The 10,384-nt window shown below is 55.5% G+C and overlaps 1 protein-coding gene across 2 annotated transcripts; it reads left to right on the top strand.

Annotated features, from left to right (window-relative positions):
- The first annotated feature begins 617 nt into the window (after window positions 1–617).
- On the top strand, window positions 618–9,744 carry St6galnac4 (ST6 N-acetylgalactosaminide alpha-2,6-sialyltransferase 4). 2 transcript variants are annotated; one of them, XM_046451982.2, is made up of 6 exons: window positions 618–781; window positions 1,197–1,283; window positions 2,729–2,917; window positions 6,590–7,002; window positions 7,969–8,076; window positions 9,061–9,744. In XM_046451982.2, exons 2-6 carry the CDS (start codon window positions 1,272–1,274, stop codon window positions 9,248–9,250), a joined length of 912 nt encoding a protein of 303 aa, XP_046307938.1. In that variant the 5' UTR covers window positions 618–781; window positions 1,197–1,271; the 3' UTR covers window positions 9,251–9,744. The 2 variants fall into 2 exon arrangements, with proteins under 2 accessions (XP_046307938.1, XP_046307939.1); XM_046451983.2 differs by lacking the exons at window positions 618–781; window positions 1,197–1,283; window positions 2,729–2,917 and adding an exon at window positions 5,734–5,754.
- Window positions 9,745–10,384: the final 640 nt, after the last annotated feature.

Raw genomic sequence — 10,384 nt, 5'->3', positions numbered from 1 at the left:
GACTGAATTAAAGGGACTCACAGGCACTAGGGAAAAGAACTCTGGGAGGTGCCTCTCTGGAAACCTGCTCTGGAGGGAAGCCTCCCGCAGTTCCAATCCTGGCTCATTCGGTCTCACATTTCTACTTTACACAGGCTCAGGTGAGGGTCACCGGGTCACGATCAATTATATTAAAAACAATTCGCTTCTTCGTTGTTTAACTAAATTCCAATTTAACTGGGCTTCTTACATTTTACTGGCAACATTACCAACTTGAAAGGCAGGCTCCTGACCTGCAGCCCTGCTTAATTTCCTTGGCCCCCACCCCCAGCGGCGGAAACTCAAGTCTGAACCGCCAGGCCGCCAGGCAGCCACCGCACCGTGGCTCGACACCCTCCGGGTCTCTTTCCTCTGTCCAGCGCCCGGGCAAGGGACGGTGGGAATGCGGGAGGACCAAAGGGGCAGAAGCAGAAATCCAGATAAAAGCCGCGACGCGGGCGCCCCGCCCTCACCCGGAGGCCGTGTGGGCGGCCACGCACACCCCGCCCGCGCCACTGGCCCCGCCCCAGGTCGCGCCGGGCGCGCTCTTAGACCCCGCCCCGGGCGCACAGTCTCCGCCCCGTCCCCGCAGGCCCCGCCTCCGCCCCGCCGCGCTGGTTGAGCTCCCAGCTTCCAGGAGCTGCGGCCGCGGCGCCGCCTCCGCCCGGGGCCCCGGCTTCCAGCCCGGCCGGCCTGGCCCGCGGGACATGGATCTGCGCGCACCGAACCGGGAGCCTCCGGAGAGCCCTAAACTGCCCGCCCGGTTAGCGCTCGGACGGGGGAGGGGGCGGGGAATCTTGAGGGGTGGAAGTCCCAGTCGTGCCGGTCCCAGGCCTCTCCATCGTCCCCGGGTAGGGAGGGAGGATGGATGGGCAGGAATTCCAGCTCCTGACTCCATGTGCCTCGGACCTGATGGGTGACCTTGAGTCGGGAGCATCTCCTCGCTGCCTCTCCTTCCTCATCTGCACACTGGGGATTGGCTTGGTGGGAGGTCTCTCGAAGGTCTCGGATTCTAGCTCCTTTAGGGTGGGACGCTGAGGTCCGAATTTTTGAGACTTTAAGGCATTTGATACCTCAACTCCATTTGCCTTGACCCCGGCCTGGACCCTCTTCTGCCTCAGTTTCTCGGGACTCTGTCCACTATCCCTTCCCTGTTCTGAGTTTCTGGGTCTTGGCAGGTGCCGGGCTCACACCCCTTTCCAGCCCAAGCCCTGGAGACAGCAGCCTCCCGACTGCTGACAGCCAGTGACAGTATGAAGGCTCGGGTAAGTGGCTTGGAAGGGCTCCTGGGGACTTGAGGTACCTTGCCACAGAGTAGCCTCAGCAGCTTTCCCATGCCAAGAATGATGGTCACTTTTGGAGAAGGTGCTCAGGATTGGACCAGGGTCTTGGGCACACCAAGGACTTAGCCTCCACCACTAAGCCACACCCCAGACCCTGGTGGTGACTCTGACCACACCGTTCCTGAGCAGAGGAGAAGGGTGACTGGCCTCAGAGCCCAGCTCTGCTCTTGGAGATGGTGTGATCCAGGCAAATGATATCCCCTTTTTGGTTTCAGTATCTTGCTCTCCTCACCCATAAAATGGAGGTAATAGTACTACATGGTCACCCACATGGGGTCCACCCACGAGTGAGCTAGTGTGGGAAAGTTCAGGTCTGCTGCTCTCTCTTTAATGGGGGTACCTGGTTGTGGGGAGAGACCTGAGTGATGGGGATGTTAAGCTCAGCTGCCAAACTGAGTGAGTCAAGGTCTCTGGGTCTTTGGTCCCTTGTGAACAGGGGACCAGGTGTTCGGCAGAGCCTGAACCCTCACAGACTAAATCCTATCCCCTGAACAGCTGGCCGCAGAGGAGATTTATTTTTAGAAACTGATGTGACTTTGGGCAGAAAAGAAAGGGTAGACCTCTGGCAGGATGTGCCTGGGGGCTGACAGGGGCTGCTTTCCCACTCTGCTTTCCAGAGAGAACCAGCAGCTGCTTTGTGAGGGGTGGCATAGGGCCTGGAAAATGAGAGCCCGAGAGACACATGTTGACCAGGATGGGCCAGCACACAATGGCAGTTGGAGGATCCTGTCCCCCACCAGGCAGCAGCTCCTGGAAGGCTTCAAGGGGGCTTTCACTGAGTGGGCCAACAGGGCTGGCCCCAGACTAGGCTAGATTAGAGGGCTGGAAGGACTTCCTGGTTCAAATAGCCTCTGGCACTCGGTTTCTAGGGGTGGAGTGTCCGGGCAGCAGCTCTCCAAGTACTGAAAGCATTTCTTGAGTAGTGTTTCTCTGAAGTCCCCCTCTGCCACCTGGACTACGGATCCCCAGCCTGATCATCAGCTAGGTGGTTGCCCCCTGAGTCGGATGGGGGTGGGGATGGCATGGAGCCATGAAGGCCACCCTGGGCCAGAGGGATGGAGACTCATACCCAAGGCTGCACAGTGCACCCAAGCATCAGGTTGAAACGTGAAGTGTCCCCCACCTGCACCCTGCTGCCTCTTTGCTGTGTGGCCTTGAACTTGAGTTCTATCTTCAACCCAAATTGGTTTCCTTATCTAAGAATAGGATGCTAAAGTTATTTCCATGGCTTCATGTGCCCAGAACCTGGCACCTCTGAGGAAGGCCTGGTTTATAGAGACTGGGAATTCTCGGGGCTGTTGAAGTGGGGTCTAGATCTGGGAGGCCCAAGTACCCCCCCCCATTCCCCATGACCACTGTCTCCCCAGGATCGCCTTCTGCTCATCATCCTATGCTCCTTGGCCTTCTCTGCTGTCTACGTCCTCTTGTGCTGCTGGGCCTGCCTGCCCCTCTGCCTGACGACCTGCCTGGAGGACCGCCCCCCACCTCTGAGCTCCAGGCCCACGGTGCCAGGGCCCCTGCACTTCAGTGGCTATAGCAGCGTGCCAGATGGGAAGGTGAGTCAGGCAGGCAACGTGGTGGGGCAGGTCTGGCTGAAGCTGCCAGGGTGCCCCCAACTCTGGGAACAGGGAGAGCCAGGCTTGTGCTAGGCCAGCCTGGACCCCGAGCTTGGCTCCTCTGCTCACCAACCGTGTGCTCTTGGCTAGCCACTTCACCCTCTGAGCCCCAAGTTCCAAGAGGAAATGGGCTTTAGTAAGCACATATTGCCCGGCTGCTCCCAGCTGGATGCTGGGATGAAAAGTCACATCCGATAGGGTGGCTGCCACTGGTGCTGCAGTCTGGTAGGGGAGCCGGACACGGGCCTTGCATGCTGTGGTACGTGCAGTCTGCACACCTTCAATATATCTGCACACTCGCCACTCAACAAGCATGTACTTGGCCGGAGCAGTGTGTCTAGCCTGATGCCAATGGTGGCTGAGGATAGAGATGACACAGGTAAAGATATGTCCAACCCCAGGGCTTCCTCTCTGGGGGGATAGGGACACTGGGCTCAGGGGTGACAAGGCAATGTGGCCCCTGCCTGTGGTGCCCACCTCCCCACGCTTGCTCTGTTTGGCAAGATTCAGGGCATTTCACACGCCTTGCCCTGATTTCAGAGGCCCCATGCGGTACGTTTCTCATCCTGCCTAAAGGTATCCTGTGCTGATTTGTGGTACAGAAGGCCCCGGTTCTGTGGCTGGTGGCTCTTGGTGTGTTGGGGGAGGGTATGCTCAGGAACCCTGGCTTGGAGCTGTGTTTCAGGTCCCCATCCCTCTGAGTCTCAGTAGCACCCTCACCTGTAAAAGATGATGGTGACACTTCCTACTTTTGTGGGGATGCTGTGAGATCCAGCAGGATGATGCCCAGTGGACAGAACAGGTCCAGGTAAATATCTGAGGAGGGCCGAGGGCGTGGCTCCATAGGAGAGCATCGCCTGGGATATGCAGGATCCCGGGATACAGCCCGCTGCTGCAAAAAAGGAAAGGAAAAGAAAAGGCATTTTAAAAAAATATTTGAGCTGGGCATAGTGGCACATGCCCATAATCCCAGTGTTTCGGGAGGCTGAGGCAGGAGGATCAAGAGTTCAAACCTAGCCTCAGCAACTTAGCAAGGCCCTAATCCCTAAGCAACTCAGTGAGACCCTGTCTCTAAATAAAAGAGGGCTGGGCATGTGGCTCAATGGTTAAGCACCCCTGATTCAATCCCAAGTATTTTTTGTTGTTGAAGAAACAAGGTAACTGGTAGGTGCAAGGTCTTGGGTTCCCCAGGAGTAGCCAGGTGAGATAAATGCTGGGGTAGGCTGGGTAGATGCTGTCCCATTTACCATCTTGGCGGCCAAAGTCATTTCAGACATTTACACCCTCACGGGGACTTGACCCAGGGAAGCCAGATTCTCTCTTTCATTTCCTCTTTGTGTTTGGGGTGGGGTTGGGGGTTGCTGCTAGGGATTGAACCCAGGGGTGCCTTACCATTGAGCCACGTCCCCAGCCCTTTTTATTTTTTATTCAGAGAGAGGGTCTCACTAAGTTACTTAGGGTCTCCTGCTTCAGCCTCCCGAGCTGTTGGGATTATAGGCATGGGCCACCACACCTGGCTTACTTTTTATTTTGAGACAGTGTCTCCCAAATCACTTTAGGCCTCGATAAGTTTCCCAGGCTGGACGGGAATTTATGATCCTCGTGCCTCAGCCTCCTGAGTTGCTGGGATTACAGGCATGCACCACTGCATCCAGCTCTCTGTTTTTCTTAAGAGCAATGGGAAGTCCAGATTTTGAATGTCAAAAGGGCTGTTTGGGGGATGGGGGTGGCAGGTTACCAGGGATTGAACTCAGGGGCACTCCACCACTGAGCCACATGCCCAGCCCTATTTTGTATTTTATTTAAAGACAGGGTCTCACTGAGCTGCTTAGGGCCTTGGTTTTGCTGAGGATGGCTTTGAACAATCCTCCTGTCTCAGCCTCCCAGGCTGCTGGGATGATAGGTGTGCGCCACTGCGCCCAGGAAAAGGGCATTTTTTTATATGTTAGAAGTTTAAAAAATTTTAAAGACCCTTTGAGGAAGAATGCCCGACGGTCAGGACAAGCCCACACTGAGGGAAGAGTAAGAAAACCATGTCCTTTATCATTGTGTCACAGAAAATGGGCCTACAGGTCTTCAAATCAATACCTGGTCAAATATAAAATTTCCCCAAGCAGGATTCAACAGTGTGTCTTTTATTGACTGGAATTAATGTTCCCAAGTCCTTTATATGGCTCTTTAAACCCAGGTCCCCCCAGAAAGGCATGGAGGAACTGGGGAAGCGCAGGCCCTTTTCTGGGAGACCTGTCCCTTGACCCCCATGAATATCTCCGGGCTTGTGGCTGAGCTGTGACTCTGGTCTAGTGCAAATCACTAAAAAAAAATTCTTTATCAACTTTATTGAGATATGTAATCTCATACAACAAAATTAACCAGTTTTAAAGTGTAAAATTCAATAAGTTTTGACAAATGTATAAAGGAATGTAGTAACAACCATAGTGACATAGAAATTTTCTGTCATCCCCCCAGCTTCCCCAGCACCTCCTTTTTTTGAGGTGCTGAGGATTGAACCAGGGGTGTACTACCACTGAACTACATCCCCAGTCCTTTATTTTTTTTTATTTTGAGACAGGGTCTTGCTAAATTGCTGAGGGCCTCTCTAAATTGCAGAGGCAGGCCTTGAACTTGCAATCCTCCTGTCTCAGCCTCCCTAGTCACGGGGATGACAGACGCCATAATACTCAGCTCTCTCACTCTCACAATATTTATTTTTTAATTCTATCTTTATTTTATTTTTATGTGGTGCTGAGGTGAACCCAGTGCCTCATGTGTGCCAGGTAAGTGCACTACCACTAAGCCACAACCTCAGCCCCTCACAAGCCCTTTTGTAGCCCTCTCTGGGCTGCTTTTCATAAGTTTTTTCTTGCACACCTGGCAGGTCTTTTACCACTGAGCTACACCCCCACCTTGATTTCCAGAAGTTTGACAGAGTTTAGGGGCAGGGATTTACACATTACAAAATATTTTCACCCTGCGGCATCCGTCCCCACTCCCACTCCGGGCAGCTGTCCTTACTTCTTCCTTCATCCGCATTTCCAGCTTGTTTCCTCCAGGCATTTTCCAGTCCTGTTCACAAGAGGGTCAGTTAGGTGTTTTCATCCCCATTTTAGAGATGAGGAAATTGAGGCCAGAGGCTTGCCTGAGGCCCCACAGCCAGGAAGAGGTGGAACCAGGATTCCCAGAGCTAGTGGGCATTGAAGACTTCTTTTACTTATAAACTGGATACCCTATGGGTCGACTCAGGCAGGGGAGGAGGACCCAAGAGTGATTCTGAAGAACTGAGGTTCATGTTTACTTAATACTTTATGATATTCAGTCTGGCCAGAGACTGTTCTATTGCTCTAAAAATATTTGCTCCTGTAATCCTAATAAGGCACTTCTGATGTATGGACTTTAGGACATTAAGAAGAGCAACAGAGACAGATATGGCTGATCCTGGACTCTGAATGTGGAATCTTAGCTCAGTCACTTGCTGTCAGTGTGACCCTGGGAAAGTCACTTCATTTGCCCAGCCTGCCAGAGGGGTTTAGATCAGTCCTTGGGCTGGGGGAGTAACAGGTGCAGGAAGCCCTGTGTCTGAACCTCCCTCCTTTTCTCTACCTCCACCTGCAGCCACTCATCCATGAGCCTTGCCGCAGCTGTGCGGTGGTGTCCAGCTCCGGCCAGATGCTCGGCTCGGGCTTGGGTGCCCAGATCGACGGGGCCGAGTGTGTACTGCGCATGAACCAGGCGCCCACCACGGGCTTTGAAGTGGACGTGGGCCGGCGCAGCACCCTGCGCGTGATCTCGCACACGAGCGTGCCGCTGCTGTTGCGCAACTACTCGCACTATTTCCAGCAGGCCCGCGACACTCTGTATGTGGTTTGGGGCCAAGGCAAGCACATGGACCGGGCCCTGGGGGGCCGCACCTACCGCACACTGCTGCAGCTCACCAGGATGTACCCGGGCCTGCAGATATACACCTTCACCGAGCGCATGATGGCGTACTGCGACCAGATCTTTCAAGATGAGACTGGAAAGAACCGGTGAGCCTGGGCCGGCGGGGGCCAGCCGTGATGGGGGCAGTCTAGCCCTGCCCTCTAATGGGGGGCTGGAGGTGCAGGAGCTGTCAGTCATCAAATGTTCATCCAGATCGTGAAGCCCGTGGTAGTGAGAGGCACTGGAGCTTGGGGACATTTGATGGAGACATTGGCTGGAGAGATGTTAGGGGGTGCTGCTGCCCTCTGGAGGGGTTGTTCTGAGGTCTCAGTTGGTCTCTGAGCTTCCTTCCAGATAATAAATGTACCAATTACAGTAATATAAGCCATCCTCATGCACCTGGCTAAGCACTCCGCATCCAAAATCTCATTTTGTCCATCACCCAGAAGAGCCCTTGTAACTCCACCGGCTCAGCTTAGGAAATGGAGCTGTCGGCCTCCAGTGGTTCAGATAGAAACTTGGGCTTTGCCTCTGAGTCACCTCATGCTGCCCCCTGCCACTATATTTGGCTCTTTAATCTCCTCCCACGCCCTTGGGTATGACCTTGACCCAGGCCACCATCCTTTCCTGCCTTTGCAGTGGCCCCTTGCTGGTCTCCTCCGCGCACCTCCCCCCCCCCCCCCCCCCCAGTGAATTCAGTCCTTGCCGCCACCTGTCCTCAGCTCTCATTTCTCTCATTTGCATCACCGGCAGCATAAGTCTGTACAGACTGTTTCTCCTCCACTTTTACCCACCATGCTCTGCTGCCCCCTGCTGTCTCCCCAGCCTGATCCTCTAGATGAGAGGACCATCATCCTGGGTTTGTTCAGGCCCAGCTTGGGTGGTGAGGTTGAACAGACGTGGGCTTGTTCAGCCTTGTCCCCTGCCCACTGCTGGCCTCAGGCTGGCTCTGCCCTTTCCTGGGCCTCTCTAGAGGTCCAGGTGCGTGGCCCTTGGCTGGGAGGGTAACAGTGCTGCCGCTCTGAGTGTATGGGTGTCGGAGGGGCCAGCTGACAGTGCTCCTGCCTCCCCAGGAGGCAGTCTGGCTCTTTTCTCAGCACCGGCTGGTTCACCATGATCCTGGCCCTGGAGCTGTGTGAGGAGATCGTGGTCTACGGGATGGTCAGCGACAGCTACTGCAGGTCAGAGCAGCTGGCCTGAGTGGGAAGGGAGCAGGGAGGACTCTGGGCCCCTGCAGAAGGCCTAGGAGCTGTGGGGGCTTCAAAATGGGTGTCCAAGGCACAGACACCCCAGGGCCTCAGGCCTCAGGGCAGCCTCTGGACAGAGTGGACACTGATCCCAGCTGCCAGTGTAGCCTCGGGCTGTTCCGCCTCTCCCAGAGCTTCCACCTATTCAGGTATAAAATTGAGAAAATAGAGGTGGAACCCTTGCTGAGCATGGGTGATATCCTGGGTTCAAACCCCAGCCCCACCACAAACAGTATAAAATGTGTATATATGTTAAATAATGTGTATCAGCCATATGTCACAGGCAAGTTTCTATTCTTGATAGTTTCAACATCATAATATTAAGTTCTGATGCAGATTATAATAGTGTTGGATAGCACTGTTACGTTACTGTATTTCAATGTCACCATCACTGATGAGCTCAGGAAGGGTATTCTCCCTCTGTTCTCTTTGGGATTCGTTTGTTGAGCATGAGGGGGGAATGACAGAAGTCCAAGTGCCCCTGCCAAGGCCCTGGCCCAACTGCTGGCCTGCATGGTGCCCCTGGGCAGGTGGGTGTGCGGGGCTGGCCGCACTGCGCCTCTGGCCCTGCCTGTGAGCCCAGCACCAGCAGAGCACTTTGCTGTCTTCATCCCTTGATCGGCACCCTTGTCCTGGAGGATAGGTGTCACCATCTCCATTTTGCAGATGGGCTGTTGAGATTCACAAGGTGTATTTGTGACCCAGAGTTGCTCAGCTTGTGAGAGGCATCCTGGGCTTTGAATCCTGGCCTTTGGGTTCCATGAGCTTCCCTGCTCCTCCCCTATCTGGGGTGGGCTCCCCTGGGACCAGGCATGGGTCTCCGTGGGCCCACAGCACCTAGGGAGGAGTGGTCACGGGAGGCAGGCAGTTCTGGTGCCCCATGCCTGTCCCACATGGGCCTCCTTCCCCACCCCACAGGGAGAAGAGCCACCCCTCGGTGCCTTACCACTACTTCGAGAAGGGCCGGCTGGACGAGTGTCAGATGTACCTGGCGCACGAGCAGGCGCCCCGGAGTGCCCACCGCTTCATCACAGAGAAGGCCGTGTTCTCTCGTTGGGCCAAGAAGAGGCCCATTGTGTTTGCCCACCCGTCCTGGCAGCCCCAGTAGTCCCCGGTGCCGGCTGGCTGGCTGTCATGCCTCCGAAGGCCTGCGTCCCATCCCAGGCCACCACACTCCATCAAGAACATGTGATTTATGACTCTTGCCTCCTGCCACATGCCAGTGCACCTAGGGATCCTTCCTACCCCGGCCTGGGGATACTCGGAGCCATCTCTTGTCTCATGACTTGAGGGGGAAGGGGAGGAGCTTTCTCTCCCACCCCCATTCCTGAGGAATCCATGTCTTCATTTTGGGGTTCATCCCACCACCAGGTCTCTCAAGTGTCCTTTGCCCTGGGGCCAGTGGCCCCCTCACTCACCAGCATCATGACCTTATGCCAGTCCTGGTCCTTCCTTTACCCACCCCAGCTGCCTATGGTGCCACATTCTTGGGCTGGTGGCCCTGTTGAGGCAGCCAGCAGCCTGGGGTTTCTTGGTGCAGGGGCCTTTGGGCAGTGCTTGCCAGGGCCTCTCTGGAACGTACGGGTAAACGTGTTTTCTGGACCCTGTCTCTTGTGGTGATGTGTCTGGGGTGGGGTCTGGGGCTTCTCTCCCTGATGAAATCCCCTAAGCTGTGCCCTTGGGGGCTGCTCCTGTCCGTGGCCCTCCTAGGCTCGCAGCTAGCTGGGCTGCCTGTGTGTGTCTGCTAGCAGTGCCAGTCCTGCCCCTGTCCCACCGGCCAGGTCTCCTCAGTGTCTGGCCCCATGACTCTGTTGGCCCAGGAAGCTGGCTCCAAGTCAGAGGCCTCTTTGGGACCCCTGCTCTGCAGGGGCAAAGCCAGGGCCAGAGAGGACCGAGGTGGGAAGGAAGTGCCTCCACCCTGTGTTGCCTTCCTGGCCCGTGGGTCAAATTCCAGTGATTTTGCCGCTTAAATTCCTTTTAAGTCTAGTCTTGTCCCTTTGTGGAACAGAAAAGCAGGCAGCAGTGGGGAGCTGCCCAGAAGTGAGGCTGGGCCTGGCCTGAGGTTGGGGCCTTTCCGCCCTTGAGCTTCACTTTCCGAAGCTGTGAAGTGGGAACAGCAGACCCACCCCCAACCAGCCGTCAGTGGGGGTATGAAGCCACTCCTGGAGTTGGCTGGGTTTTACCTGCCTCACAGATGAGGCCGCCACTTGGCTGAAGCCAGACAGCCAGGGGATGGCTGGGC

This window comes from Marmota monax, unplaced genomic scaffold, assembly GCF_021218885.2.
Source record: "Marmota monax isolate L192 unplaced genomic scaffold, Marmota_monax_Labrador192_F-V1.1 WCK01_AAM20220418_F8-fsc00020, whole genome shotgun sequence".
NCBI lineage: Eukaryota > Metazoa > Chordata > Mammalia > Rodentia > Sciuridae > Marmota > Marmota monax.
Note: the sequence above shows the minus strand (reverse complement) of the source record. Positions and strands in the feature narration are given on the sequence as shown.